Consider the following 25823-nt stretch of genomic DNA (forward strand, 5'->3'; position numbering starts at 1 on the left):
ACCTGAGTTGCGTTCCTAATTTAGTCAAAGTAGGCTACTTTCTCCAATATGTCCCTTTTGCCTGTCTTTACTGTCCTCCATTATAATTATATGCTGAATATGATTTTTTTCTTTAGTTTAAGTGCTTTCTTTCTTTTTTTTCTCACTGCTACTTTACATTAGTCATTCCACCGGCGTACTGCTTTCCTCTTTATTTTGCCTCTACTTTTAGGAGTGTACTCGAATGCAGCTGATATTATGTCGTATCTTATTATATAATCAAATGTTTCTCAAATGTCCATGTTATAATCAATCTGATTTAGGAATATCACTTTCCATCTGAAATCTCTCCCAATTTTTTTTTTTTTTTTTTTATCTTTGCATCACTTTGTTGGATATTCCATTAGCCATAATTACGAATTCTTGAGCACAGCACCTGAAGGCATCAACAACAAATGAAGTTCCCTGTGTAGAAGAATATGTTAACCGAACTACTTTTGTAGTCTTTGATGACATATTCTCGTCATATTTGCATTTCACATAACCCAAGCAAATAAGGTAATGTAAGTATAATAATGTATAAAGTCGTAAATCGAATTTCTTCAAAAGAAAGACACCATTTCCATTTTAAAAATATTAGTCGACGCCGTTTCAGGTTGTTTTAGACTTTGAAAATGGTAGTGTGCAATGTAACGTTAGCTATTATTACATCGATTCTCTAAAACTAGGCACTTTCATGAAGTGTGTCACACATTTGACCGAATAATCCGACGTTGTTGTTCTGTGGCTCCAGTATTCCAAATAGTGGGCCATGTATTGTCAGTTATAGGACAGAAAACGAAATAACCCAAGCAGTGGGAGTGTTAAGCTGAAGTCCACATTGCAATGCCTATTCGAGCTTGGATGAGGCATACATCATGGATGTATTGGGCATACATACATATCAAAAGAAAATTAATAGTTATAATATCGCCCTCTGCTGGTAGACTTGAATTACTACACCTGTCGCTCAGTTATGACGTTCCTCACGTGTGCTTTTCCCATGATGGTGACCTCCTTGGTCTGTAAATACCTCTTATATACTGTCTATGGTAAATACAGCCGCGCTTTGGAGAAATGAAGACGAGCGAATTATTAGTTGTTACACTGTAAATGGAGTAAGTGTACTTTTCCACCAGGTTTACTGCTATATTCTCTTTGAGTTGCTTATTTCGTAGGGATTCATATTATATTTAACAACTACAGCTGCCATTCTTTATTTGTGATCTGCTTTGAATTCTTTGGATGGGATCTCAGGAAATAGCCTTTACTTTTAGTTTATATATTATGCTATAATTTTAAAGTAATGGCTGTGCAAATGCCCTTTACTGGACTCCTGTTTGTGCACAGGCTGGTGAGAATTAGCACATCCAGTCAAAGACATCTCAGTAGCAGGGACATTCTCCTGAAATGTGAGAGGGGGACGAGAACTTTTTCAACTGCTTCTGTGAAATGTAATGAGAATAAGGGAGACAACTCAGACTCATCGGCCGCGGCCACCAAGCTGACCTTCAGGCGAGCACTGCTGTCCAGAGGGAGGCGGCCCCTGTCCCCCCTGGAGAGGCTCAGTAGCCTGCTGCCCCAGGATGCCCTGAGCCCCGAGGTGATGCAACTGAGGGAGCAGATCCGGCAAGACCCTGAAGAAGTCCCAAACACCCAGGTGTTGGGCACACAAGACGAAAGTGGACACGAAAGAATTCCTAAAGAGGTCGATTCAGAGACCCGTCACGCATCAGATGCAGCCCAGGAGACAACCACTTCAGACGCCCAGTTGAACGAAGCATTTAATGAGGAAAAAAGTTTGACTTCACCCACTCTTCCTCGGGAGAGCCTGCTTGCGTTCGGGGAGTTGCTTGTCGCCGAGTATCGTAAGAAGGGGCGAGTGGAGTTCAGGAAGATGTTCGAGCTTCAGACAGGGACACGTCTGCAGAGCAGCTGGGGGGTTATCCTGCACGACGACATAGCCGGGCTGCCTGCGGGTTGCTTCCTGAAGACGAGCAGGGGGGTTCTCCTTCTCATACGTCGGGCCAGTCTAGAGGATTATGTGCTGTATATGAAGAGAGGGCCAGCCATCGCCTACCCTAAGGTACAGTATTTGTTTGTGTGTGGTAGTCCCGCATGCATTCCTGTTTCAGAGTGTCTCAAAGGGGTACTGATCATTTGTTCTTCTTACAGATATTGTGTTTGGTCTCTTTCTCTTTTCCCCAGGATGCAGGTACTATGCTGATGATGATGGATGTCACAGAGGGAGACTGCGTGTTGGAGTCGGGCTCTGGGTCCGGGGCCATGTCTCTGTTCCTGTCCAGAGCAGGTCTGCACCCACCATACTGTCACTGTCTCACTTTGACTGTCTTCCTTTAAGATTGAAATGGAAGCAGAGTGTCCTAGTTTAGATCCACTTAGGGCTAGAGGTGTTGAGATTAATCAAATTGTCGATGCATCGAATCGTGGACGATGCTGCATCGATAATCGGCGGGGCCATAATCGATTATTTCTGTTTACATTTTAATGTAGGCCTAACAACCTTTCTGTTTACATATTCTGTTATGTTTTGAACATTCAGGAAGTGCCATGTGCTCAGTGCTGTAGTTTTATGTATCCAATTTATTTATTATTAGAGCACTGCAGAATGTTTTGTTTTTGAACAGTCCCTCCAGAAAAACGTGATTATGCGATCGCATAATTAAATGCATCATCAGCCAAAGTACACATATTTATGCGGGGGGCCGCATTTTTTCAAATACGCCGCACTTTCGCCGCATAAATTGCCGATTTCCGCGCAAAATATGCGGGGCTTGCATGATTTCATAATCCCCGCATTTTCGTTGCAAAAAAGTCACATATATCTTAGCAGAAAGTTGAAAAATGTTGCATTTACTTCACACAAGAGCAGCCATTTTCCCCTGTTGCCATGGGAACGTTATGAAGTGACGTAATTACGCGACGTGAACATCATCGAAAAGCTGCAAACCCCGCGATGAAGCCATGATGAAACCGCAATTTTTGCAAGTTCCTGCAATTTCATTGCATAAAATGGCATAAATATCCCGCATATTCCATCACATTTTTTAAGAAAACGTGCCGCATAATCAAGGATTTTTGCCCGCAACAATCACAAAAAAACTCCGCATTTTTCTCGAAGGACTGTTTTGAAGCTTGAAAAGCTATTAATTAAATATCCTATATGGCTATATCGATATATAAGACTAGATATCGTCTTAGATTTTGGATATTGTAATATCGTAATATGACATAAGTGTTGTCTTTTCCTGGTTTTAGAGGCTACATTACAGTTAAGTGATGTCGTTTTCTAAACTAAGACTGTTCTAGCTGTTCTGTTATTTGCCTTTACCCACTTAGCCATTATCTTCACATTACTGATGATTATGTATCTCAAATCTCATTGTGTAAATATTTTTGTGATAGCACCAGTTGTCAACCCTACATCCTCATCGCAATATTGATATTGAGGCATTTGGTCAAAAATACTGTGATATTTGATTTTCTTCATATCGCCCAGCCCTAGATCCACTACATAACACCAGCTTACTTGTTTAGTTTCATCAGTTAGGACATATTGCAGTTATTCATGTGATGAGGGAAAGTGGCTGAGGTGACTAAAATGTCACAAAAAGTGCTTGTGTTGTCCTCGGGTCAAATTTGACCCGTTCTGAAAAACTTCTGTTAGAGAAATATGGGTTTCTTTTTAACCAAATTACCCAAAACGTTAAGTACAATTGCAAATACTTGATCACTACTTTCATTGAATTTCGGGTATTCAATTTTATATCATTTGAAACAATTGAAATGGATTTAAAACCTGACTAAACTTTGACATACATGTCTGTGATTATCCATCAACATAGGTTCCTCTAAAATTAGTCAAAATAATTCATAATTTCCTATAAATGAAATGTATTGACCATGTATTCCAAAAATAAGTGTAAAGCTAGTGGTAATAAGTTGGTGTAAGTGAAAAATAGCATCGAAAACGTCCAAAAAAAGTGACAAAAACATTGAAAAAAGTGCTTTAAAAATGGGACAAAAACGAAAGAAAATGTGTCAAAAATCTAAAAGAAACTGTAAAAAAAATAAAAATAAAAAAGTGTTAATTTTGACCCAGAAGGACAACAAGTGCATGGTCGACTGGAAGACTTTTTTTTTCCCACTTATGGAATGCTGTATGTAGTGTATTCCTGCATGCTATAATGAAATGTCTGAGGAAGTTAACAGAAGTGACATTTCACAGTATGTTTGTTTTTACCAGTTGGCTGTAAGGGCAGCGTGCTGAGTGTGGAGGTCAGGGAGGACCACCACCGGAGAGCTGTGCTGAACTACAAGCGCTGGAGGACATCATGGAGTCTGCGGCGAGGGGAGGAGTGGCCCGACAACGTCCAGTTTCACAACTCTGACCTCTGCACGGCTTCCTCGCTCCTCGCTGCTCAGGGATTCCATGCGGTCGGTGTCTGGTTTTAACAGACCAATTTGTAAACGGAGACAGATGAGATAGAACAATACAGCAACACCTGATTATATCATTCAGCGCATTGGATTCTGTCTGTTGCAGGTTGCTCTTGACCTGATCAACCCTCACCTGGTTTTACCCACTGTGATTCCACATCTGCACCCCGGAGCTGTATGTGCAGTCTACCTCGCCAAGTGCGTATCTCCAGTGTTTCACTGTCACCTTTCAAATCAGACCTAAGACAAGGGGCTCCAGTGAATGAGGTTGCATACATTGAGCACTGAGTGCGGTGGCTTTATACTGTGAAGGAATAGTGTGACATTTAGGGAAATACGCCTAATGGCTTTCTTCTTGAGCTAGATGATACCACTCTCATGTCCACTCAATCTGAAGCTACAGCTAGCAGACGGTTAGCTTAGCTTAGCACAAAGACTGAAAACAGGGGGAAACAGCTAGCCCGAGTCTGTCCAAAGGGAAACAAAGCCTGCTTACCAGCACCTATAAGATTCACTAACATGAAATATCTCATTTCCTTTTAAAAATGACAAGTTGTGGTCTACACAGGTAGTGTGGTGTCCAGTCCAGGAAGTTACTGCTCCCAGCCAGCCAAGGAATGGTTGATGCTAGAATGGATGGTCTGGCATGAGACATGAGATTCAATTCAAACAACTTTATTCATCCCAAATTGTCAATTCAATTTTGCAGTCAACCAGTCACACATAAGCAGACAAGAATAAACACCATCACTATCAACACACACACACACTTTAAAGTCCCGATAAAACAATAAAGGGACACAGTTAAAACAACTGGAAGACTGTTGGGTCGCACACTGTGAAGCGTCCTCACCTTCCGAAACACAATTTTCTAGCATCAAAGCCAAGGAATTGTCCGGCACACAACCCTCAGTAACACACTTTTAACTACAAAACACTACAAATTAAACAGGCTACGTGTTAATTAGTGAGCTTTTAGAGGTGTGGGTAAGTTATTCTTCGACCTTCAAATAGAGCCAGGCTAGCTGTTTCCAACTGTTTTCAGTCTTTGTGTGAAAATGTGTGAAATTTTGATTGCCTTGAGTGCATAACACTAAGTAAAATAAACAGGATTAAGGCAGAACAAAAACAAAATAGCATGCATGATAATTAGTGTCACGACACCATATTAGCTCGTCAAGTCAGCTTTGTCAGAATAACAATGTGCCAGACATACAGAGCAATTAAAAATAAGTTTATCTCCGACCCACGGTGCAATAAGGACACATACAACAAGTATAAAAGATAAGAAATATATACAATACAGTAATACGCTCTAAATAGTGCAAATGTAAGGCAAAATCAAACAGTACAGAAAACTAAAGATGATATTTGTCATGCTCGACTTGGACACATCGTGAAGCATTCACGGTGTTCACCAGTTTCACTTTACACTCTGACTGTCCCTCTCTGTAACACAGTATAACACAGGTCATTGACCTACTTGAAGGGCTCCGATGTTTGGCACTCCCTTTGCTGTGCGAACGCATCATCGAGGTTCCAATGAGAGATTGGGTGGTGGCTCCGGCCCTCCAGAAGGACGGGAGCTACTGCGCCAGAAAAGCGCCGATCCTGGATGAAGACCAGAGGGAGGATGAGACATCTGTTGAGGCTGACACAGGTGATTTAAAGTGACACTACAGACCGCTGTGCTTGTGTCTATTTGTCATATATGATCATATGTTCAATCATTTCCTTTAGTTGATGTTTTACGGTTATATTTCAGAAGAGATGACCAAAGAGAAACACCCAGCCTTCGGGAGTATTCCTTACATTGCCAGACCTCATCCGGAACAAATGAGCCACACAGGTAGATATTACCACGTTTCTAGTCCCGGTCTAACACCGTTGGTTTTATGTTGTAAATAAATGCTCATTGTCTACTTTTTCATTTTCAGCATTCCTGGTGAAACTGAGGAAGTGTGTGCGGTAGCTTTACTGCCCGTTAGGAACCTTGCAAAAAAAAAAATGATTGTTGCATATCCACCAAATTACTGTAAATAAAAAATAATCAGGTCACTATTTTCACTGTGTGAAAAGTGTATTTTCATGTGTATTTCAGTGAAAAGTATCTTTCAAATGACAAGTTGAAAATCCTAGACAAACTATTCTAACAGTGTCCCCATTGTGGGATTAATAAAGGATTTTGAATCTTGAACAGTAAATTAGGTGAAATTGACTCAGAGAAATCAGTTTAATGCACTGTACAATTGTGTGCATACAGTAATTGCCTGCATCTAAAGAGCAATACATTTGCCAAAACAAAGGCTGACTGAGACACGCAGGTTTATCTTCTCCATTCCTGTAGTGAAACTAAGTAGTGCAACAAAAAAGTTTGTAATAAAGACTCAAAAAGACAACTTTAAGTTCAAGTCTTTATTCCAAACTTAAGAAGCAGTGTTGGATCATTAAACAGGCACATTGGTAACAATACTAAAAACACACCCACTAGAATCCCAGTATGCGACAGTGGCTAAACTTTGATTCAGTCTAACAAAGTGTTTTTGTCAATTTCATTTAACATCTGTGTATAAATAAGTGGTCGTCAAAAAATCCCAAAGGGCTTCAGCAGATAAATATATAAATAAATAAATACAAAGAACTCAGTGCAGGTTAAACACATCTTTACATTACTCTTTGGTGTGCCACATCAGTCTTACTGCATGTTGCCATCACAAAATGATGTATGGAATGACATCAGCTCATTCTTAAAGTCACCTAAATGGTTGAATTTGTTTTGACCAGTTACGTTAAATCAGTACCAGGTTCACATTGCGTTACACTTGTGATTCAGACCTTTACTTCAGAGTAAAAGTGGTATTAAAGAGGAGAGAGAGCAATACACAGAACAGCTGGGTCTGCTGAGGTGCTGTGACACTCTACTCCTCACTGATCCAGTCCATGGAGGTGTCATATGTGGACCCACAGCAAGACTCATCCCCTAACAAAGAGGGAGGATAGAAAAATGTAGTTTAATGCAACTTGAAATATTTTCTGAAGTTATATTAGGAGTCAATGTGCTACAATGAATCCTATTCCTAAACCAAATATTCAAGCTTTTCAAATTGAAGTGAGAAACACAGGTTATATATACATACATACATACATACATTTCATATGCACCATCTATCCTATTTTTTACTTTCTAATCCTGCTTTTGTGAAATACCTACCAGGTGTAATCCAGCTAAATCACATCTACACACAATCCAGACACAAAGTAAGTAAGTTTAACAAAGTGAGCTTTGATTAATATAACTGCTGCTTGAGGCAGATGTTACTCTTAGGGCGTTTTCACACCTGTAGTTTGTTTGCTTTGGTCTGAATCAGTTGGTGAGTTTGTAAACTTGGAGCGATTTGCCCTCGGTTTGGTTTGGTTTGGTTTCACACCTGGAAAAATCCAAGCGTACCAAAATGCGCCATTACAAATCACGCAAGAACTTCCACTCATCTTATTGGTCGGATGTGTCAGCAAGAAAGTAAATACAGGAAGAAGGTCCTGTGTTCTGGTGCATATTTCTTGAATCTCCATGGTAAAACCAGCTCATTTCATTAAAATGATCAGACATTGTTTCGCTAGAGATGTTACTACGCCTGCTCTGGTCACCGAGACTACGCTCTGCCGGCGTCTGTCTCCAATTTTAGCGGCAGCTGGCTTGACCATGGAGATGCGAGTGACAGACGGCAAGCTTGACTGCACTCTATTTCTGTGAGAGAAACGCTGCAAGCTGCTACAGTTTGCTGCTCTGCTGCATCGCAGATTGCTAAACACACCTGACTACAGGAGACATTAGCTCAGACTTGCGGAGTATGTATAGTTGGTGCGGTTCGAGTACGGATCACGTTCTCACTACAAACAAACCGCAACAGAGTTCGATTGAAAGCATACCGAGACCACCTCTTCAAGCAGGTCTCGGTACGCTTGTTTGGTCCGCTTTTGGTGGGCACCCGAGTGCAAATGCCGCGTTCTCACCTGCCCAAACGAACTCTAGTGTGATTCAACCGAACTAAACGAGGCAGGTGTGAAAGCACCCTTAAACGCATTAAACCTGAAATCAAGCAGTGACGATTTCATGAATATGCACAATGCATCGATTGTGGATGTCTGTCACCTTTTCAGTTGGCTATTAATGATGTCCAAATAAAGCTTTGTGAGCCATTAGCTGTATTTGTTTACCCAACTAGTGTTTAAACCTACATTGTGTAATTTTTTGAGTTGATTCTTAGCAAAAAAAAAAAAAAAAAAAAAAACCTTTGTTCTTTAACAAATGTGTGTTCATTCATGTGTAATTACTTCCACCAACTAATCAAAGTATTCTCGTAAGCGTAGAATCTGCCATTTAGCCAAAGAGGGACATACCTCCGCCTTTCGCCCTTTTACACTCAGTGGCACCCCACACTGTGACGAATACCAGGGGGAGATTACTCGCCAGAGAAGTGAAAAAGAGAATTAAAACAGCAACGCGACAGGCAAAGCAACAAGACCAAAGTTAATATTGGAGTGGCTAGAACAGCTGCGTGTAAACGATGGAGATGCTACGAGCTAATTTTGGGTTCAGCCACCGTAGGAGTTAAAACGCGATCGGAATGGGAGGGGCTAGAAAGTAATATTCAGTTGGTTGTCATATACAATTTCACCGCTAGATGGGAGAAATTCTTACACAATGTAGCTTTAAAGAAAAAGGAATGGCATTTCAACCCTTTTTTTTTTTTTTTTTTTCAAAGTTTCATTTGGACATCACTAACTAACGCAAACAACATATGCACCATAAATAATTCAAATTTAAAAAAAGATCAAACAAAAAAATCTGTTTGTGGCTGCTGCTGCAGGTTACCAGAGCCTCTTAAGATAGCCTCTACAGTACAAGTGGGTAGGAGGTATTTGTTCATGTGCCATCATTTCTATTTTTAAGTTACAATGCTTTTGGGCAACACCCAAGTTTAAGAAACTTCCTGAGATGAATATAATGATCTTAGCCTTTTGCTTTTGGGAAACATGATACCTACTGGGAACCTCCTCAGCACAGCAGCAGAAGGAATGTTGTGCCTGGCTTTTAGTCTCCACCGCCTTCCTGCGAGAGACTGCAGCTCTGGGTGGGGTGATCTCCAAACTCAGTGCAGAGGTGAATGGGTGTGAAAAGGCGGGGTTTGGGCTCTGCACAGAAAAACCTCTGGAGGGAGAAGAGGCGCCTTGGCCCTGATCCAACCCAGTGCCACGTTTACAGAGGGCACAGGAGACCGGGGAGGCCGAGGGCCCACGGGGGATACGAGTGTGGTACCCATACTGCCGCTGGGCGCCGCTGTGGTGTTCTGACCGCTCTCGCTGCCACACGAAGTGAGAGGACACAATGGCCATCACCTGGGGGACAGAGATGGGAACCCACAGTCTAAGGAATACATAAATACAGCTCCATCAGAAAAAAAAAAACACTGCAAGAAAAAAAACAAACTGAACTTCTGGCATTAAACAAAAGCCATAAAAAGTGCACTGTGCAGCAAAAACAAGGCACTTAAAAGAATCCCAGAGAAACACCATTTATCATTCTCCTCAGGCAATTATACTTGTGTACCTCTTCACAGCAGCGCCTGCTGACAGCAGCTCTGTACTCGACGCGAACCCACAGCTTGTCTCGTTGCTTGAGGAAGCGGGGAAACTGCTTCCTCCAGTTCTTGCCCAGCGCCCATGGAAAAATCTCATACTTACTCTCTTCCTCATCCTCCTCCATGGTGTTGGCAAGATACCTAGATGTGAAGCACATGAGCCAGATTTAGGGTTATGGTTTTCCAGCAGTGGCAGAAAAGGTACATGGTTCACTTTTGAATGAGAACAACATACAAAATTTAGAATGGAATTTATTTTTCATGAAACTTACAGCGCAATGAAAAAATTCTTTCTGGTGTATTCAGCAATAGTGAAGTGGGCCCTTTTGAAGTACACAAAGGTCATGGCAAGAAGGTACTGATGATTAGGGAGAAAAGTTAAGAGTCAGTTAATTGTAAGCATCTTAAAAGCTTCAGTGAGATTCTGTCACTTTCACCAAATCAAACAACTTACCTTGTCAGTCATTTTACAGCAACAGTCCATCCACAGAAAGTCATGGATCAGGTCATCATCTGTAACCAAAAATAATTATTTAATACAAATGTCAAACATTCTTCATTCTTTAAAAGGAACACGCCGACTTATTGGGACTTTAGCTTATTCACCGCAGAGTAAGACAAGTCGATACATACCCTTCTCGTGCCCATGCGTGTTGTAACTCTGTCTGACGGCTCCACCGGTAGCTTAGCCTAGCACAACAACTGTATTCTCAGAAAGGCTTGCTATAAAGCAAATCACTCCGCCCAAGTAGCAGAACTTGGCCTTTCTGAGAATATAGTTCCCAGTTTGTTTACGGTTAGAATATGGCTGTCTCATGTTACGTTGTTTTTTGTACACGCTGACTCTACAAATCACAACATGTAAATAGGAACATGTTTGCGTTATTTTGTCACTTATTTGGAGCAGTAGGCTAGTTGGAACCAGTTACCTGCAGGTTCTGTGCTAGGCTAAGCTACCGATGGAACCGTCAGACAGCGTTACAACTAGGGATGTCCCGATCAGGTTTTTTTGCCCTCGAGTTCGAGTCATTTGATTTTGAGTATCTACCAATACCGAGTCCCGATCCGATACTTCTATAATATATAAAAAAAGAATAAAGAGCGAAAAAACAGGTCCAGGATGTTCCTTATTTTTTATTTAATTCACCTTATTTTAACATTCAACAACTCTGTTAACAAACAGAGCACTTCTGTTACATATCTCACAGTTTGCTATGGCAATGTTGTTGTCATCAACTTTATAATACCTCCAGACCGCAGACATACTCGCGCTTTCCGCTTCAAGCTGCTTCCGTGTTCTACTTTGCCGGCATTTAACCAATAGCGTCTCTGCAACAAAGTGATGTCATGCCGCACGCGTTGCTGTTTCTGTGTGGAGTCAAAAGGGTCTAACTCTGTACCAGCGTATAACTATAGATGTGTTAAAAAATAATGAGAATATATATGCATATATATCCGAGTCCTGATCGGGAGGTAACGTCCGATTCCGATCGAGTCTGAAACCACGTGATCGGGCCCGATTTCCGATCACGTGATCGGATCTGGACATCCCTAGTTACAACACGCACGGACACGAGAAGGGTATGTATCGACTTGTCTTATTCTGGGGGTTACGGTGAATAAGCTAAAGTCCCAATAAGTCGGCGTGTTCCTTTAAAGTTTAAAAGTAAGCATGATCACTTTGATGCCACTGAATTTAAACATACTTTTTTTTAAAAGGGGGTGGGCTATTTATTTACCAAAAAGTCTAAAGAACGATGCCATTTCCTGCCGCTGGATGACAATGGTTGGGGGCATGGTCATTTTGGTATAACAGATCGCGTCCCGACGCTGGCTTGGCTGGCTCTTCCCTGGTGGGCCCTGGGCGTCTCGGGCGTTGGCTCTTTTGAGCTGTAGACCTCTTCGGATTTGGAGGGAGTGGGAATTGCTGGGTTTGACTCCAACAGTCATTGAGGGAGTAGCCTGGCACCAACTATGTGTGTGCTTCATCATGCTTCAGTTTAGACCATCTGTAGTGGAGGGCTCTACAGTGTGTTTAGAGAGGAAATGGAGGAGAGGTAACGTTACCATTAAATGCTGCAACCCAAAAATAGGGGTTATTCCTATAATAGGAATAACCCCTATTTGTTTTGCAATAATTGCTCGTTCAATAGAGCTACACAAAGCATCATTAGGTAACGTTAGGTTTAACCTTGGAGGCTACCTCATTTTCACATGATAGCTACATCTCAATGGCAACCAGATACTAAGCTAACGTTAGTTGTCAGCCACCTAGCAAAAAAGCGCCCAGCTTGTAGGAAGCTAACTTTGACGTTATTTCGTTGAGTGTAACGTTATTTTCGAACTTGCCCAGGTCAATACACTTAACGTTAGCAAACAAGTATTAAAGTTAAGTCAACGCTAACAATAGCAACGTCCTCAAACAAGTACTTACCGCCGCAGTTCTTCCTTTTGGCTTAACGGAATGAAACGGAGTTGAGCAATTAACGTTAGCTAGCTAGGTTAACGTCACCCTGAAAACCGATAAAAGACGACAGATTCAATGTTACAAACAGCTGTAGCTATCAGTGACACAACGGGACATAACCTTAAAGGGCTAAGAGCTGAATTGAATAATGTCAGTGAGAACAGGAAAAGCTAACAATTACAACGTTTAAAAGCTAAAACTAAGAAAAAAAGCAGCCATCGGTCCTTACAGAGCACAGACCAGTGTGGTTTGGGAACCGCGCCAATCAGCAGTACACTTGCACGCGAGGACACGAAGACCAATCGCGCCGCTCTTCTTCTTCTTCTTCGTCGTCAAGTAATGGCGAATCACCCCCCTACCCTCACTCTCCAGTGTGTATTTCCAAAATATTGTCATGTAGAAATGCAGATTTAGATAAAACACAATCATGAATGAATACAAAACTAAAAGAATAAATTAATATAATTGTGCAAACATATTTTTTTTATTTCCTCTTTCCATTATTTATATATCAGAATTCAAATAATTCAATTTAGTTTGACTTTATAGGCTACAATATTGTGTTGTTCATAATAGCCTACATAAATAAGTGGGTGTAGGTAACACAACTTGTTGGATTCCTCTATATTATTTCATATTTCAGTAACTTATACGGCATAGAAGAACGAGACAGCAATTTGATCAGTGTAGGCCTACTGACTGATCATCTAGCAGCTGTAATTTGTGAAAATGGGGGCTTGACCTAGCTTGATTAATACATTAAATGGTGACTTGACAGAGATTACAGAGACAGAGATAAATTGAACAAAAATAGACAAAGAACATATTTAGATCATTTTAACAGGATGAGAAAAAGGCAAAACAATTACAGTAGTTTTAATGAGTGTAGCACATGTTGAGGCAAATGGGTTGCGTATGGATAGGGACAAAAACTGTCACTTTCCTCTACACAGATAGTAAAACTGATTGTGATTCTTTTTGTGGTCATGCTGTGATCTGACTACGTGTGAGGCAAGAAGTCAAGGGGACATAGGGACTGGCATCTGCCATACTCAAGAGATTCAGTTTTTACTAATTTATACAATATTCAAGATATATAGGGCAAATACATAGGCTGCACATATAACTGGAAATAGGTCTTTAAAAGAACCAAATGAGAGGATTTGAAATGTTCTAACAAGTTAATCAATTTAGGTAATATATACCCCGAATCCACTGAAACAAGTTGATACATGATATCTTTGTTAAAAAGCCTTCATCACATCATGGTTTAGTATACATTGTAATCTCAACCACAGGGCTTAGCCTTCTAAATTACATATGCCTCTGGTGTCTTGCTCAGGGACACATTGGTTGATGTATCGCAGTTGGAATCAAACCCAGATCTCCCACACCAAAGGCATGTGTCATATCCATTGCGCCATCACCAAATATATTTATCTTATTCTTATTATCTTTCTTTCTTCACAGGATTCAAAAGACAGACCTAAGAGGAAAAAAGAGGATTACTTTAATCTTTTCTTTTCACATTTCAGTGTGTACTACAGAGAGGCAGAGGCACTTCAAGTTATTTTAAAGCTTGCCTCACTGTTCCAGGAACTCATTCTAGATAAAGAAGTAAAAAGAAGATCAACAAATCACGAAAATAACTTATATTTTGTCAAATGAAAACATTTTAGAACAGCAATGATAGCCTATGGCATATCACTGTTGATAGAATAAAGTTAGTATACCTGTTATCTGCATAACTGCAACCACATGCAATTGAAAAGAAACACTTTTACCTTTTTTTTTTTTTTAAATGTAGTTAGTTGTTTTTAATTTTGCAATGGAAATGGCCCCAGGGCTAAACAGGGAGATATTGTTTTGCAGGCTATAAAAAGCCACCTGAGGCCAGCTCTCGTTACGCAAATGAGCTTATAGTCTTACGAGTAGGTGAGTTTTATATGCTTTAACATGACATGTGTGCATGCTGAGTTCACTGAAAGCCTCACTAATCCTCTCAGCTGCTTGTCCTCTTAGAGAAGGATGTGTTTCTTAGCACGCTACAAGGACATTTTATCGAAACATGACCATCGATCTGTGGATTTATTTTGCCTATCTATGACAGCTGGAAGAGATTTGTAAAATGGATGTATCAATGTTTGGTTTTGGCAGCATCCTTGTGGAGAGGGATCTAATCAGACTCGACAACCTCAGCCATCTGAAAATGACAGCTACAGCAGGTGGCTAAGGACCTCGGCTATTCTTTGCATCATTCAGTGCACTGCTGTGTTGGTGTCTCAACGAAGACAGAATTATCGGCTTTCATTTGAAAACATTCGAAATGGGCTGCTCACCATCCAAAGGTAACCATTTTGGGACTCTGGGTCCCATGAGGAAGGGGCGAATGCTTCCCCCTGCGCCTCAAGAAAGCCCCAGAGATTCCCACTTTGAAGATGGAGAGAATCGTTATTCAACTGGATCAACAGATGGGGATACAAAGGAGAGAAAGGCAGCCGGACAAAACCAGACATGCCAGAAAGAGGCTCATGTGACGCCACAAAAAAAGAGATATGTGACCGAGCTATCTCCTGAAGCAGTAAACGTGGATAAACTGGGGAGTCAAAGAATGGACAACAACACCGTTTCACAGAAAAAAGACAAGCATGTTGACAAGCAGGATGTGACAGAAAAAAAGCCTGGCAGAAAACAAAAAAAAATGACCAGAGGTATTAAGGGGCTAAAAAAGAAAGACAAGGAAAAAGACAAAACACCTACAGAACAGAAAGTGGACTTCCCAGAACCTTTGGTAAAAGCTCACCAAGCTGCTTATGCTTTTTTGAATCCTAGCATAAACAAATATGACGATTTACTAGGACTTTTGGAACAAGCAACCCAAACACAGGTTTCTGTGCAGACTATGGTTGCTTTTATGGCTCTACGCTATGAGGAAATAATTCAGGGTCTGGAGGAGATGGCCGACGAGGGAGAAAAAGTTTTAAAAGAAAATGGAGAACATCTTGCTTGGCCTAGTCAAATGAAAAACCTCTCATCTTCTCCACCTTTGAAGTCTGGTTCTGCTAATATTGAGCCCCCACCGGATTTGTTGCAGCAGCTGCTTCAGTACACCACACAGAGAATGCAAAATGTGAGCCAGACTGTGGGTGGAATTGGGGAGTCTGCTTTAGAGGAGGCAGTGGAGTACTTTGCCTCTGTCTCAGAGCTTTTAGAGGAGAAACTGAAAGTCAAACATGCAGTAGAGACTAGGCTAATGCGACTCTTATCTCGCATTGAAATGGCCTCTCTGCGCAAGCCTGGGCCAGAGGATTCTGCTCTCTTTAGTGAGGACAGTGGTATTGGGGCTGAGAGTGAATCCCTTGCTGGATCTGAAAGACGTCATAGACGAGAGAGCTGTGCGTCCACTGGGACAAATAGAACTACTCCTGTCAGTCCTATGGGATATAACTCCATGACCATTAGGCAAAGAGTATCAAGGCAAAAGCTTGCAAGTCAAATAAGTCCGAGTGTTTCTCTCACCTCACTCAACTCATTAGGTTCTACATGTACCATAATGGCTAATTACCAAAGAGACTCATTGCTAGGATCAGTCTCCTTAGATTATGGGGAGGAAGATGACAATGATGATGATGAGGAGATGGATAAAGGCATGGAAGATGTAGGTTTTAGACCGCGATCAAATTCTTCACCTGTTGACCGTGAACAACACCCACGCCGCATACCCCCAAAGCGCATAGAGAATCCTCAAAATGTTGAAATGACTCTCAAAATGAAAAATGCTATAAGTGGTAAGATACAGTTTGTCCCATCACAGAATGCTAGTGCCAAAACAAAGCTAGTTGGCAGCCCAAAAACCAGTAGACACCAGTGGACAGAAGAGGAGGAACAACAATCTCCAAGGAGGCCTCAAACAACAGCACCTCGGAAGGCAGTGGTAAAAAAGACCCCAGTGGCTAGGGAACGACGTTCCCAGTCAGCAGAATCCCTGCGGAACAAAGGTGAAGATCCTACTCTGCTTGAACTAGAAAGGACACAGAAGGATTTAAACCAGAAGTTACAGAGGATGAGTAAAAGCAAGGCAGGTGGAAGCAAAGCAGGTGGAAAGACTGCTCCATCAAAACAAAATCAAGGAACCTCACCAGCACAATCTCCGGCAGTAAATCGCAAACATCCCTTATTACCGAAGAACAGCAATCCCCAACCACTTGATGACAAAGCAGGCCTTATAAGGAGCAACAGTAAAACACATGAGGTAGCCAGTGATGTGAAAGAAGATAAACTTAAGGACAAGAAAACATCCAAGGGTCCAATAAAAGCCACCCCACCCCCAAGCCCTCCTGCATCACCACGACCATCTTCGGGATTTTACAGAGGCAGGAACTCAGTCAAAAGACTGATTGATACCTTTAGCCAAGGAATAGAGGATCTAGAAGGTCCTAAAGTTCTGGGGCCTCTCAAAGGAGTACGAAAGTGTGGTGTTCCTGTGTTACCTGGTTTAGGGAATGTAGAAGCTGTGCTAAGCACTGGAATAACCAGCTGTAGACCGGAATCCACCTCATCTGAGAAAGCCAATGATTTAGATCTGGATAGTCTTCCTCCGCCTCCACTGGAAGTATTATTGGACAATTCCTTCGAAAGCGCCCAGAGTCTTTCAACTGGTGGAGCAGATGATGGGGCTATAAAAGTTGGAAAATCACCTGTATTAAAAAGGGCTGCAGTATCGCATCGACTGAGGGCCTCAGTTAATTCAGGGACAGTGCTGCCAAGTAAAGGAGGCCTGCCGCAAGCTTCCAAGGTTATTTCCCTTGCTAGAGCAGATCAACAAGACACATCTGCTCCGTCAAAGTTCAGACAACCAGATGTCAAACTGGAGGCAGACCCAGGAAAGGAAAAGGATTCCTTGTACCAGCAAGGCAGAAAGAGTATACATCTAAGACACTCTTCAGACTCACAGAGATCTTCAACAGGTTATGTAGCAACAAATCGATCTGCCAGTCAAGAAGAATCAGCAGACATACAAGATGGTGGCAACCTTTCAGTGCCTAGATCTAACTCTACAGTGTCTACAGTGCCTCCTTCAGTGGTCAGGAGCCAACCACCTGCCACGCCTCCCATGCATAGGGGGAGAATGTTACCCTCCACACCTTCTACACCAAGTAGTCTACATCGAAGACTTCCCAGTCCCCATAACTTCAAAAGGCAACCTACTCCACCCTCTTCAGCTAGCCCCCCTGTTAACAGGAAACTCACCACACCACCAGTAGTTCAAGAGAGGCTCCCCAGCCCGCCTGTCACAAAGCAGAATATTTTAAACTCAAATTCATCATCCTCCTACCCTTTCAAAGCACCGTCTCCACCAGCCTCGCCAAAAGTACAGAGATGGTCAAGGGAGAACAGCAGTGAAGACTCATCTAATGCACGGATGATCAGTAATGCACGTTCAGTGTTCTGCCCTGCATCCCCATCCCTGTTTGAGGCCCAGCCTTGTCCAGTTCCTCGACCCCCTCAAGCATGGACCTCTACTGGGGTCTCTTTTCTCTCACGTTCTTGGGGGAGTCGTGGGAGGTTTCCTGTATCTGTTCAAGGACCTCGACCCTTCATCCGACGTAGCCATTCAGACCGAAGGCCAAGTCTAAATCTGCCACCAAGATCACCAGGCATCTCAGTGGCTGAGACTTGTGGAAGTGAGCCAGCAATATACTCACAGGGGTGAGTGTTTACCATGTTTCTATGTTACACATCCTAAATCCGTTAATATGGCTTTTCATTCAATCTTTTGTAATAGCTTATTTTATAGCTAACTTCATTTTAGAGCTTAGATCGGGCCCAAAAAATCAAGCCTGAACCTACCCGAGCCCGTGCACGTTGCATCCGAGCCCGGCCTGGCACATTAACTATAATTATGAGCCTGAGCCCGATTTAAACCCGACAATTGTTTAATACGTGGGCCTTTATAACTGACGTTCTCAACTACAATTCCGAGTTGTTTGAACTACAGAAATCTGTTTAGAATTATCTTAATAAATACAGGTAATGCAAAAAGGACGAAGCATGTAAACTGCGCTGTTTGTTTATTCAGAATGGAATGGATCGCAAATGGATCCAAATGAAGAAACGTAAAAAAAAAACTCGACCCTAGCTGCTCCCTCAGCCGAATAGTGTGGGTAACAGATCAAGGCAGCAACATAATCAAAGCCCTGGAACCATATAGGAGACTTTCTTGTCTCGATCACCTAATTAATAGTACTGTCCTTCGCCACGGTCTGCATGCTGACGCACTGGCCGTGAACAGTGCTGCAGATGGGGGAGACACGATGTAGCACAGTTTACCTCACACTCAAGTCAGTGCAGGACATACATACGGGAGAAGCTGGAGAGGCATAGCTTTCTCCCCACCGAATAAGGCTAATAAAGTAATGATTAAAAAAACACAAACGCTTGATCAAGGGCCCAGCCCGGCCCGAGGATAGCGGCGGAAAATATCGGTTCGGGCTCGGGCAGAGAATCTACTTCATTTCATAGTTTCTGTAAATTTTCTGAGTAATTTGCTGGTGTTAAATGATTAATTCTTAGGAAATTTCCCACAATGGGCAATATAAATTGGTACCAATTACTGTGTACCATCTTTAGTTTAGTTCATATGTACTCACCAATTGGATTTTTTTTCTAAAAGAACCAGAAAAACTATAGCAGTTATATAAAAAATAGAAAACAGTAGCCTATGTAGGTAGGTGGATTTTATAAGAAGCAGTTTATTGGCAAAACTCCGTAATAAGAATGAAAGGAGATTCTTAACAATTCTTTAACTGACAAAGATTAACTTGGGAACCAAGTAAATGTTAATTTGTAAGTGTAATTCTTCACAATTGTTTAATTATTTTTATCTGTAATTTTTAACCACTCTGGAAACTTTTTTATAGTTGTGTTTGTCAAAGTGCATATTTGTATATTAATTGTTTGAACCTCCATGGGCAATTAGCTACCAACTGTATCACCTGGCCATTTTCACCACAACCCTTTCCAGGAAATATCCAGCTCCTTTGTAGAAAATGACTAGGACATTTCCTGGAATTTAGTAGGAAAGTAAGAAACCCATAAAATCACTAGCTCAACGTTGCATTGCTGATTTCTTAAGTCATACATAAGAATTACTAAGGCATATTTCATTCTTACTAATCATCAGTATAAACCATACTGCAATAAGCATTGAAGGTGTACACAATATACTAAATGAATAACATGACTATGTCTACTGAGACATGACTTTGTCTGAAATAAGCAAATGCAGTTGCCTCATATATCAGTAAATTATTTAAGTATCTTACAGACTTGACAATGCTGTTGTATCACATTGACGAGATTATCATTCAATTATCTATAATGCTAGCCAAATAGACATAATGATGATATGCTCCTAAGATATAGTGGGAGTACATCAAGGATAAGAGAATATTTGAATAGTTGATACATCAGCTAGAGACTATCACATACAATATAATATAAATATAAATCCAGTCTTTTTAATATCTCTGCATTTAATTCTCTCCACTATGTATTTATCTTGCTGTTTCATACATTTTAAATGTTGAGTATATCAAGGGTTATTTGTCACAATAGTCTCTAGTAACACTCCAAAAATCTCATTTGAAGCGAATGTTTAATTTTAGGGGGGTTTGCTCCTATGCGGCCATACATGATTTGAGTAACTGAGTGAACTGAGCCACTTTACAAACTAATCTCAGTCATGCACCCTTCTTGTTTATAACTGACTTGGCCGACTTGTGATTGACAACATTCTCCATACAATCTTATAGGCTGGACGATGAACCAACCAGGGACGAAGAATTATGGGGGAGCCAATCAAACTTCAGAGCTCAACTACGCTCTACATCACACCCGGACCTGTGTGTTGTTGGACATGCCTTGCACAGAGACTGAAGGGGCCAGTGAAGGACCAGTGGGATTATGGATTAGCAGGCTTTAGCAAGGATTTAAGAAGACAGTGTTTACGCCACTGTGAAGAGAGGAAGAACTATTTTTATCCACTTCCACACACCTCCACAATGTTTGTAATAAGTTTGGTAAAAAGGTGTGCATCTTTGCATGCATACTTGTGCACATACACTATCTGCATAATTATGTTCCTGAATTGGTTTGTGAATATGTATTTAAGAGGGAAAAACAATTGTTACACAATTTAATGTTTACAATATATGGAACTCATTTCCTGGTTTCATAACAAGACTACAGATGCAGGTGATTAATCATGCTTCACACAAGGTTGCATACTTTACGTTTACTTTCAGTTAATTTAGTTCAGAGGCTCCATCTTCAAACTTCAAATACTACGTAGCGTCTTGGTAACTCAACGGTCAAAGGTGTCTTTTCTCAACTTTTATCGATTTAAGAAAGAAAGAAAAAGTTAATCAAATGTGTTAATACATAATGGATTAGTATTTCTTCATTAATGAATAGCCATTGAATGAACTGAAAGTAACTTGATCACATGAGTGCCATGAACCAGGATTTGAAAATTATTTCTTTGGTATTTCTTTGGTTTTTGGAAAGCCTATTAAACCAAACAATAATGCCGTCATCAATAATGAAATATTATATGATTGTTGATTGAATTCATTGTTAAATTGAGACAGTACGTCTCTTTGTTGTCATATGCTGCAAGCTTAAAAGTAAGGCCACCCTAAACCAGTATTTAAGTTTTTTTTTTTATCCAATTGTTATTTTTCTGTTTCATGTTTCATTTTTACAATTTGTTTATCAATAAAAAACCTCATACAATCAATAATACATTTGCATCACCTATTCTTTTTTATTAACATTAATTGTGTCCTTAATTAGTTAATACATTAAATACATAGTAAGATTTAACTAATACCTAGTGTGCTTCAGTGAAACCCCTTAAAGTGTTTATATTATGCTTTTTGGCTTTTCCCCTTTCCTTTATTGTGTTATTTAGCCCAAATAGCCCTAAGTCCACCCCAAAGGGACTTACCATCTTCCAGAGAAAACACTGTTCACAAACTGCTCCAAACAGATCTATTGTAGTCCAGCCTTTAGTTCCGTGACGAACGTGCGTCACTTTGTAACACACATTATAATGCTCGCCTAGCTGCTAGCCTGGCACGCCCTCATACTCTGCTTCTGACTGGCTAGTAGTCCTTACCTAGTTACTGCGCATATGTGACTCCCAACAAAGATGGAACAGAAGTGCGATGCCTCACTCTGTAGCTAAAACAGAGAGCTCAACACACAGGGTGAAAAGAGGAGCTGCAGCAATGTGCAGTACAACAAAAATACAGTTTTTTGAAAATCAAACCATGCAAACCTATTCTGGCACAACCAGATCAGACTATAAGAAGCTCGCTACAGAGCCTCAAAAGACATGATATAGTACTCTGTTACAAGTAAACTGATCTTCATGTGTAAAATTGTTAAAGCACCCCTTTAAGTACTTTTAGGTCCATCTTGACTAGCATTTATCGCTAACACATGCCAACGAGAGACATGGCAATTTCTAAAAATAAATGTATCCCTACCTTTTTTAGATTTTAATTAGGGGATTAGGATTTTTGCTTGGAGGTGATTTGATCATGTTGCCGTAAATGCTAGCCTCTTGTTCTAACATATCAAAACTCATTAACTTTTCTTCAGTGTCGTCAGCCGCATTTGTTAATTACAAATTGTGGCAGCACAAGCTTATAGTGCCTGAGGCCTTCAAGCTGGACAAATCCATGAAGAGACGCAGCACAGCTGCCTTTTACAACAACCAGGTAAATAGCTGTTCCAGAGAAGAGGTGAATACAAGAGTCACCTAATTGTTCAGAGAGAAGCAATCATTTTGATCCAGAAGTCCACTGGGCAACGGAAATTGTGGTACAGACCTTGAAAAAATCCTCAATTGAAATGCCAGGCGTGTGGTTGAAGCATGCAAGGTTCTGTGAAGCTGGAGATGGTTTGTTTTAAAATGTAATGGTATTTTGGAGTTATTTTGTCGAATAGCATCCAACATTAAAGTATCCAACAGATTATCAATGATGTCTCGTGCCACGTCAACAATGTCATCAACTCCTTTAAATCAGAAGAAGCAGATACATGCAAAGTGATTCTTATGGCATAATGAAAAGTGGATTGCAATAATTTGGGCACCTTGTTTCAGGCTGATGAAGAGTCTGAAAGTGGAATGATTTCCTGTCCAGCACCTGAGGACTGAGGGCTGGGTATACTTTCTGCCTTTTGATAGAATGATGCATTGTAATGAGTCTGCACTGAAGATTGTTTTTCCTATTGAATAAATCATCAAGAAAGAATACATGATAGGCTTATGCCTGTTTACCACCAGTTTCGACACTATTTTTCTTTCAGAATATTCATATAGCATCATATATTACAACTGGTAGCCTGCTGTACAGCTTTTCTTAGTCGTCTGACTTGAAAGTTCAGTTCAGTTCAGTCACTTTATTATCCCAGACGGGAAACTTGATTTGCTATCAGGAGCACAAGATAAAAAACACAAGTACAAATAAACAATACAAAATCAAGTACAAAAATGTTTCCTGTACATACAATATAGGACGATGAACGGCGTTTGTTATTTGACTGGTCGTGACTGTTTTCCCAAGATGGCGCCTGCCTGTATACGTGAACGGTACTGTCTTTCTAAACTATCTTTTTAATAAACTGTCTGTACACTTAGTAGTAGTACAAATGTAGGTACCCTCATTATGCTACCGCGGAAGTGTGGTGCTATTTTGAGTCTTGTTAGTGGTATAGAAATAGAGATTTCTTGTTACTTTACTAGTGCCCTGACGACTAGCGTTATAAGCTAGGTTAGCAGTTTGCGCTAAAACTGGTCACATTCAATTAGCATGAAAACATATCCCAGAGAACGGTCGACTCGTTACACATGTGTTATTAACCCCTAGGTTCATTTTGGGTCGGATTTGTCCTTTATGCCAAGTTATTGCATATAGGGAACAAAGGAGTTTTTACTCCTATTGCTCTTGAACCGTAGCCTGGGAAAACCCTGACGAACTTCCGGCAAATTTGAGATTTGCTCTGCAAGTCAGTCTGGCCAAGAGCCCATTCAAGCCCATTTCCAATTTTTCCAAATCGAGGCACCAATCACAACTGTTGAGGCAGGCTTTACACCAATCACAACCGTTGAGGCGGGCTTTACACAATGACGATAGTGCAGCGACGGCGAGCAGCTTTTTGTTTACATTCAACATGACGGCTACCGAAGCGCAGCAACCCGTTGATGCCGCTGTCGCTGCTACGTCACCCAGATCGTTGGTCTGACTGGTTGAAAGACTATCCAATTGCGCCCAAAGGCATTTGAGCGGCGTCCGTTGGTCCTTTGGAAATGAGCTGCGAATGAACCTTGCCCAGACCCACTCTCAGTTACAACTGAGAAGGATCTGGTGTCAACCAGGCTACTTGAACCGGGGAACTCTGAGTATACGGCTTTTCAAACTCAGAGTGAAGGGGGTGGTTTGTGCTGTCTAATGTAGTCCCGGCCTTGCTGGTCAAATATAGCTATCAAGGGGGGTCTGTGGGATTTCTCTCACCCCAGCCACCTTTACAAAATAGTAATTTAGGAAAGAGTGCTTTTAACTTGTACGCTCCTGACAGATGGACCTGGCGTCAGGATTCTCTCAAATTAGAGCAACTCGTTTCCATTGTGACGTTCAAGATGATGCTTGAAAATGTGTCACACAGGGACTGCTCTTGTTTTTAATAGCCCCCTTATTCGCTTACATCAGTGATTCTCATTTGATTTTATTGGTTATATGTACTGTAATTTTGTTATTGTTCCTTCATTAATGTTTTTTTTTTTTTTAAATTGTAATTTGGGTATTGTTTTATGATCATATTATTTTTTATGATCACATTATTTAATTGTACTGTAATTTCTTTTTATTTGCGCTGTAGTCAGGCATCATTGGAGAAGAGATCTTGCTCTCAATGGCCCTCCCTGAATAAATAAAGGTTATAATTACATAGCTTATGTGTTTTTTTGTCCCTGATGAGGCTAGGAGAATCATGGATCCAAACCACCCGAGTCATGCCTTTCCTCCCTGTTAAGGTCCGGAAGAATATATTGGATACACCAGGCCAGCACTGAGAGGCTCAGGAGGAGCTTCTACCCTCAGGCCACTTGGATCCTAAACCAGGACACTGTCTAAGACATCCCCATTCTATGATGAATCATGCACAAATTGAAAGAGCAGCTGATGGGATTATATCACGATTTCATGTGAGTCAATATATTTTATTGAAATCAATCGATTCAATTATACCTTACACAGAAGAAAAAACTGGTCACTGCACAGTAAGAGGACTACAAAAAAAAATACTATTATCATGATTAACTCATAGTCAATGTAATGTATTTCCTTTCTGCTATACATATATTATCCACTAAATAGGAAATGATCTTTTGCACAAAAACAAACAAAAGCAACCCTCTATAGTAAATGAGCTGCAGTAATCTGACTGGTGGATTAGTAACTATGTGTCCTCAGGTTAACTGAGCTAACAGTGACTTGAGTCTGTTCGGTGTGTTCCGTGTCGTCATATGTTGGAGGAGCTGTCGGCCTTCATTTTCACCGACCTGACATGTTCAGTCGGAGACAGGGCAGTCGGGACTCACCCGGAAATGGCAAGCGGGATGACCGTGACTAAGCCTCTCAAAATCTGACGAAAATCTTTTAAACTGACCTTTGTTGATCTGAAATGAAGACAGATTCAGCAACTGCATGGCCTATTTCCGAGGCACTTTTTTGACCAACTCGGGGAGACTGATCAGTCCAACTGCCTTTTCTGCCAACAGTTGGCCGTCTGGTTGGTCTGTAACGGCCTTTAGTAACATTAAGCCATGCCTGCAGTGAAACCTGTTCTCCACCAGAGGAGTATCTCACCCCACAATCCATCTCCCATCATCCCTCTGCCCTCATATGAAACCTGGTTAAGATGCACAGCCGCAGGAATGCAAATGTAATGCAGCGTTATCTCACTTTGTTTGTTATCGTTAGATTAGATAGAGAAAAATACATACACCATTATCAATCAATTATCTAATGTGTCAGACAATACATATGAGATATGGTTCTTAAGAAGCACAATTCTGAAATGTAGAAAATGTAAGGCAAGAGTGGGATGGAATACTTCTGCTGAGTCCGAATCCTCTCCTGAGGGACAGGAGTACAAACATGTGTGGA

General features: G+C 41.0%; 3 protein-coding genes across 11 annotated transcripts; 2 read left to right on the forward strand and 1 right to left on the reverse strand.

The window, feature by feature from the left end:
* The first annotated feature begins 467 nt into the window (after nucleotides 1–467).
* On the forward strand, nucleotides 468–6796 carry trmt61b (tRNA methyltransferase 61B). Of its 5 annotated transcripts, XM_031321264.2 has the most exons (8): nucleotides 468–542; nucleotides 1369–2104; nucleotides 2227–2329; nucleotides 4286–4476; nucleotides 4586–4677; nucleotides 5940–6139; nucleotides 6245–6328; nucleotides 6417–6796. In XM_031321264.2, coding segments are annotated over exons 1-8 (1443 nt in total). In that variant the 5' UTR covers nucleotides 468–540; the 3' UTR covers nucleotides 6452–6796. The 5 variants fall into 5 exon arrangements, 3 of the variants coding, with proteins under 3 accessions (XP_031177124.1, XP_031177123.1, XP_031177122.1); XR_004895697.1 differs by lacking the exon at nucleotides 468–542 and having other exon boundaries at nucleotides 569–2104; nucleotides 5969–6139; nucleotides 6248–6328; XR_004108791.2 differs by lacking the exon at nucleotides 468–542 and having other exon boundaries at nucleotides 571–2104; nucleotides 5969–6139.
* Nucleotides 6797–6879: 83 nt separating this feature from the next.
* On the reverse strand, nucleotides 6880–12918 carry spdya (speedy/RINGO cell cycle regulator family member A). Of its 5 annotated transcripts, none has more exons than XR_004895698.1 (8): nucleotides 12553–12808; nucleotides 11858–12142; nucleotides 10573–10631; nucleotides 10391–10476; nucleotides 10088–10259; nucleotides 9521–9876; nucleotides 7351–7459; nucleotides 6880–7313 (listed from the first exon to the last, which is right to left on the reverse strand). XR_004895698.1 is itself a non-coding variant. In XM_031321266.2 (8 exons), exons 3-8 carry the CDS (start codon nucleotides 12108–12110, stop codon nucleotides 7398–7400), a joined length of 984 nt encoding a protein of 327 aa, XP_031177126.1. In that variant the 5' UTR covers nucleotides 12111–12142; nucleotides 12553–12631; nucleotides 12815–12918; the 3' UTR covers nucleotides 6880–7397. The 5 variants fall into 5 exon arrangements, 4 of the variants coding, with proteins under 4 accessions (XP_031177126.1, XP_035850465.1, XP_031177127.1 ...); XM_031321266.2 differs by adding an exon at nucleotides 12815–12918 and having other exon boundaries at nucleotides 6880–7459; nucleotides 9525–9876; nucleotides 12553–12631; XM_035994572.1 differs by having other exon boundaries at nucleotides 9525–9876.
* Nucleotides 12919–14544: 1626 nt separating this feature from the next.
* Nucleotides 14545–21019, forward strand: pcare1 (photoreceptor cilium actin regulator 1). The gene is made up of 2 exons (XM_031321430.2): nucleotides 14545–18294; nucleotides 20400–21019. The coding sequence occupies exons 1-2, from the start codon at nucleotides 14912–14914 to the stop codon at nucleotides 20521–20523; spliced, it is 3507 nt and encodes a 1168-aa protein (XP_031177290.2). The 5' UTR covers nucleotides 14545–14911; the 3' UTR covers nucleotides 20524–21019.
* The last annotated feature ends 4804 nt before the right edge of the window (nucleotides 21020–25823 follow it).

This window comes from Sander lucioperca, chromosome 18 (assembly GCF_008315115.2).
Source record: "Sander lucioperca isolate FBNREF2018 chromosome 18, SLUC_FBN_1.2, whole genome shotgun sequence".
Classification (NCBI taxonomy): Eukaryota; Metazoa; Chordata; class Actinopteri; order Perciformes; family Percidae; genus Sander; species Sander lucioperca.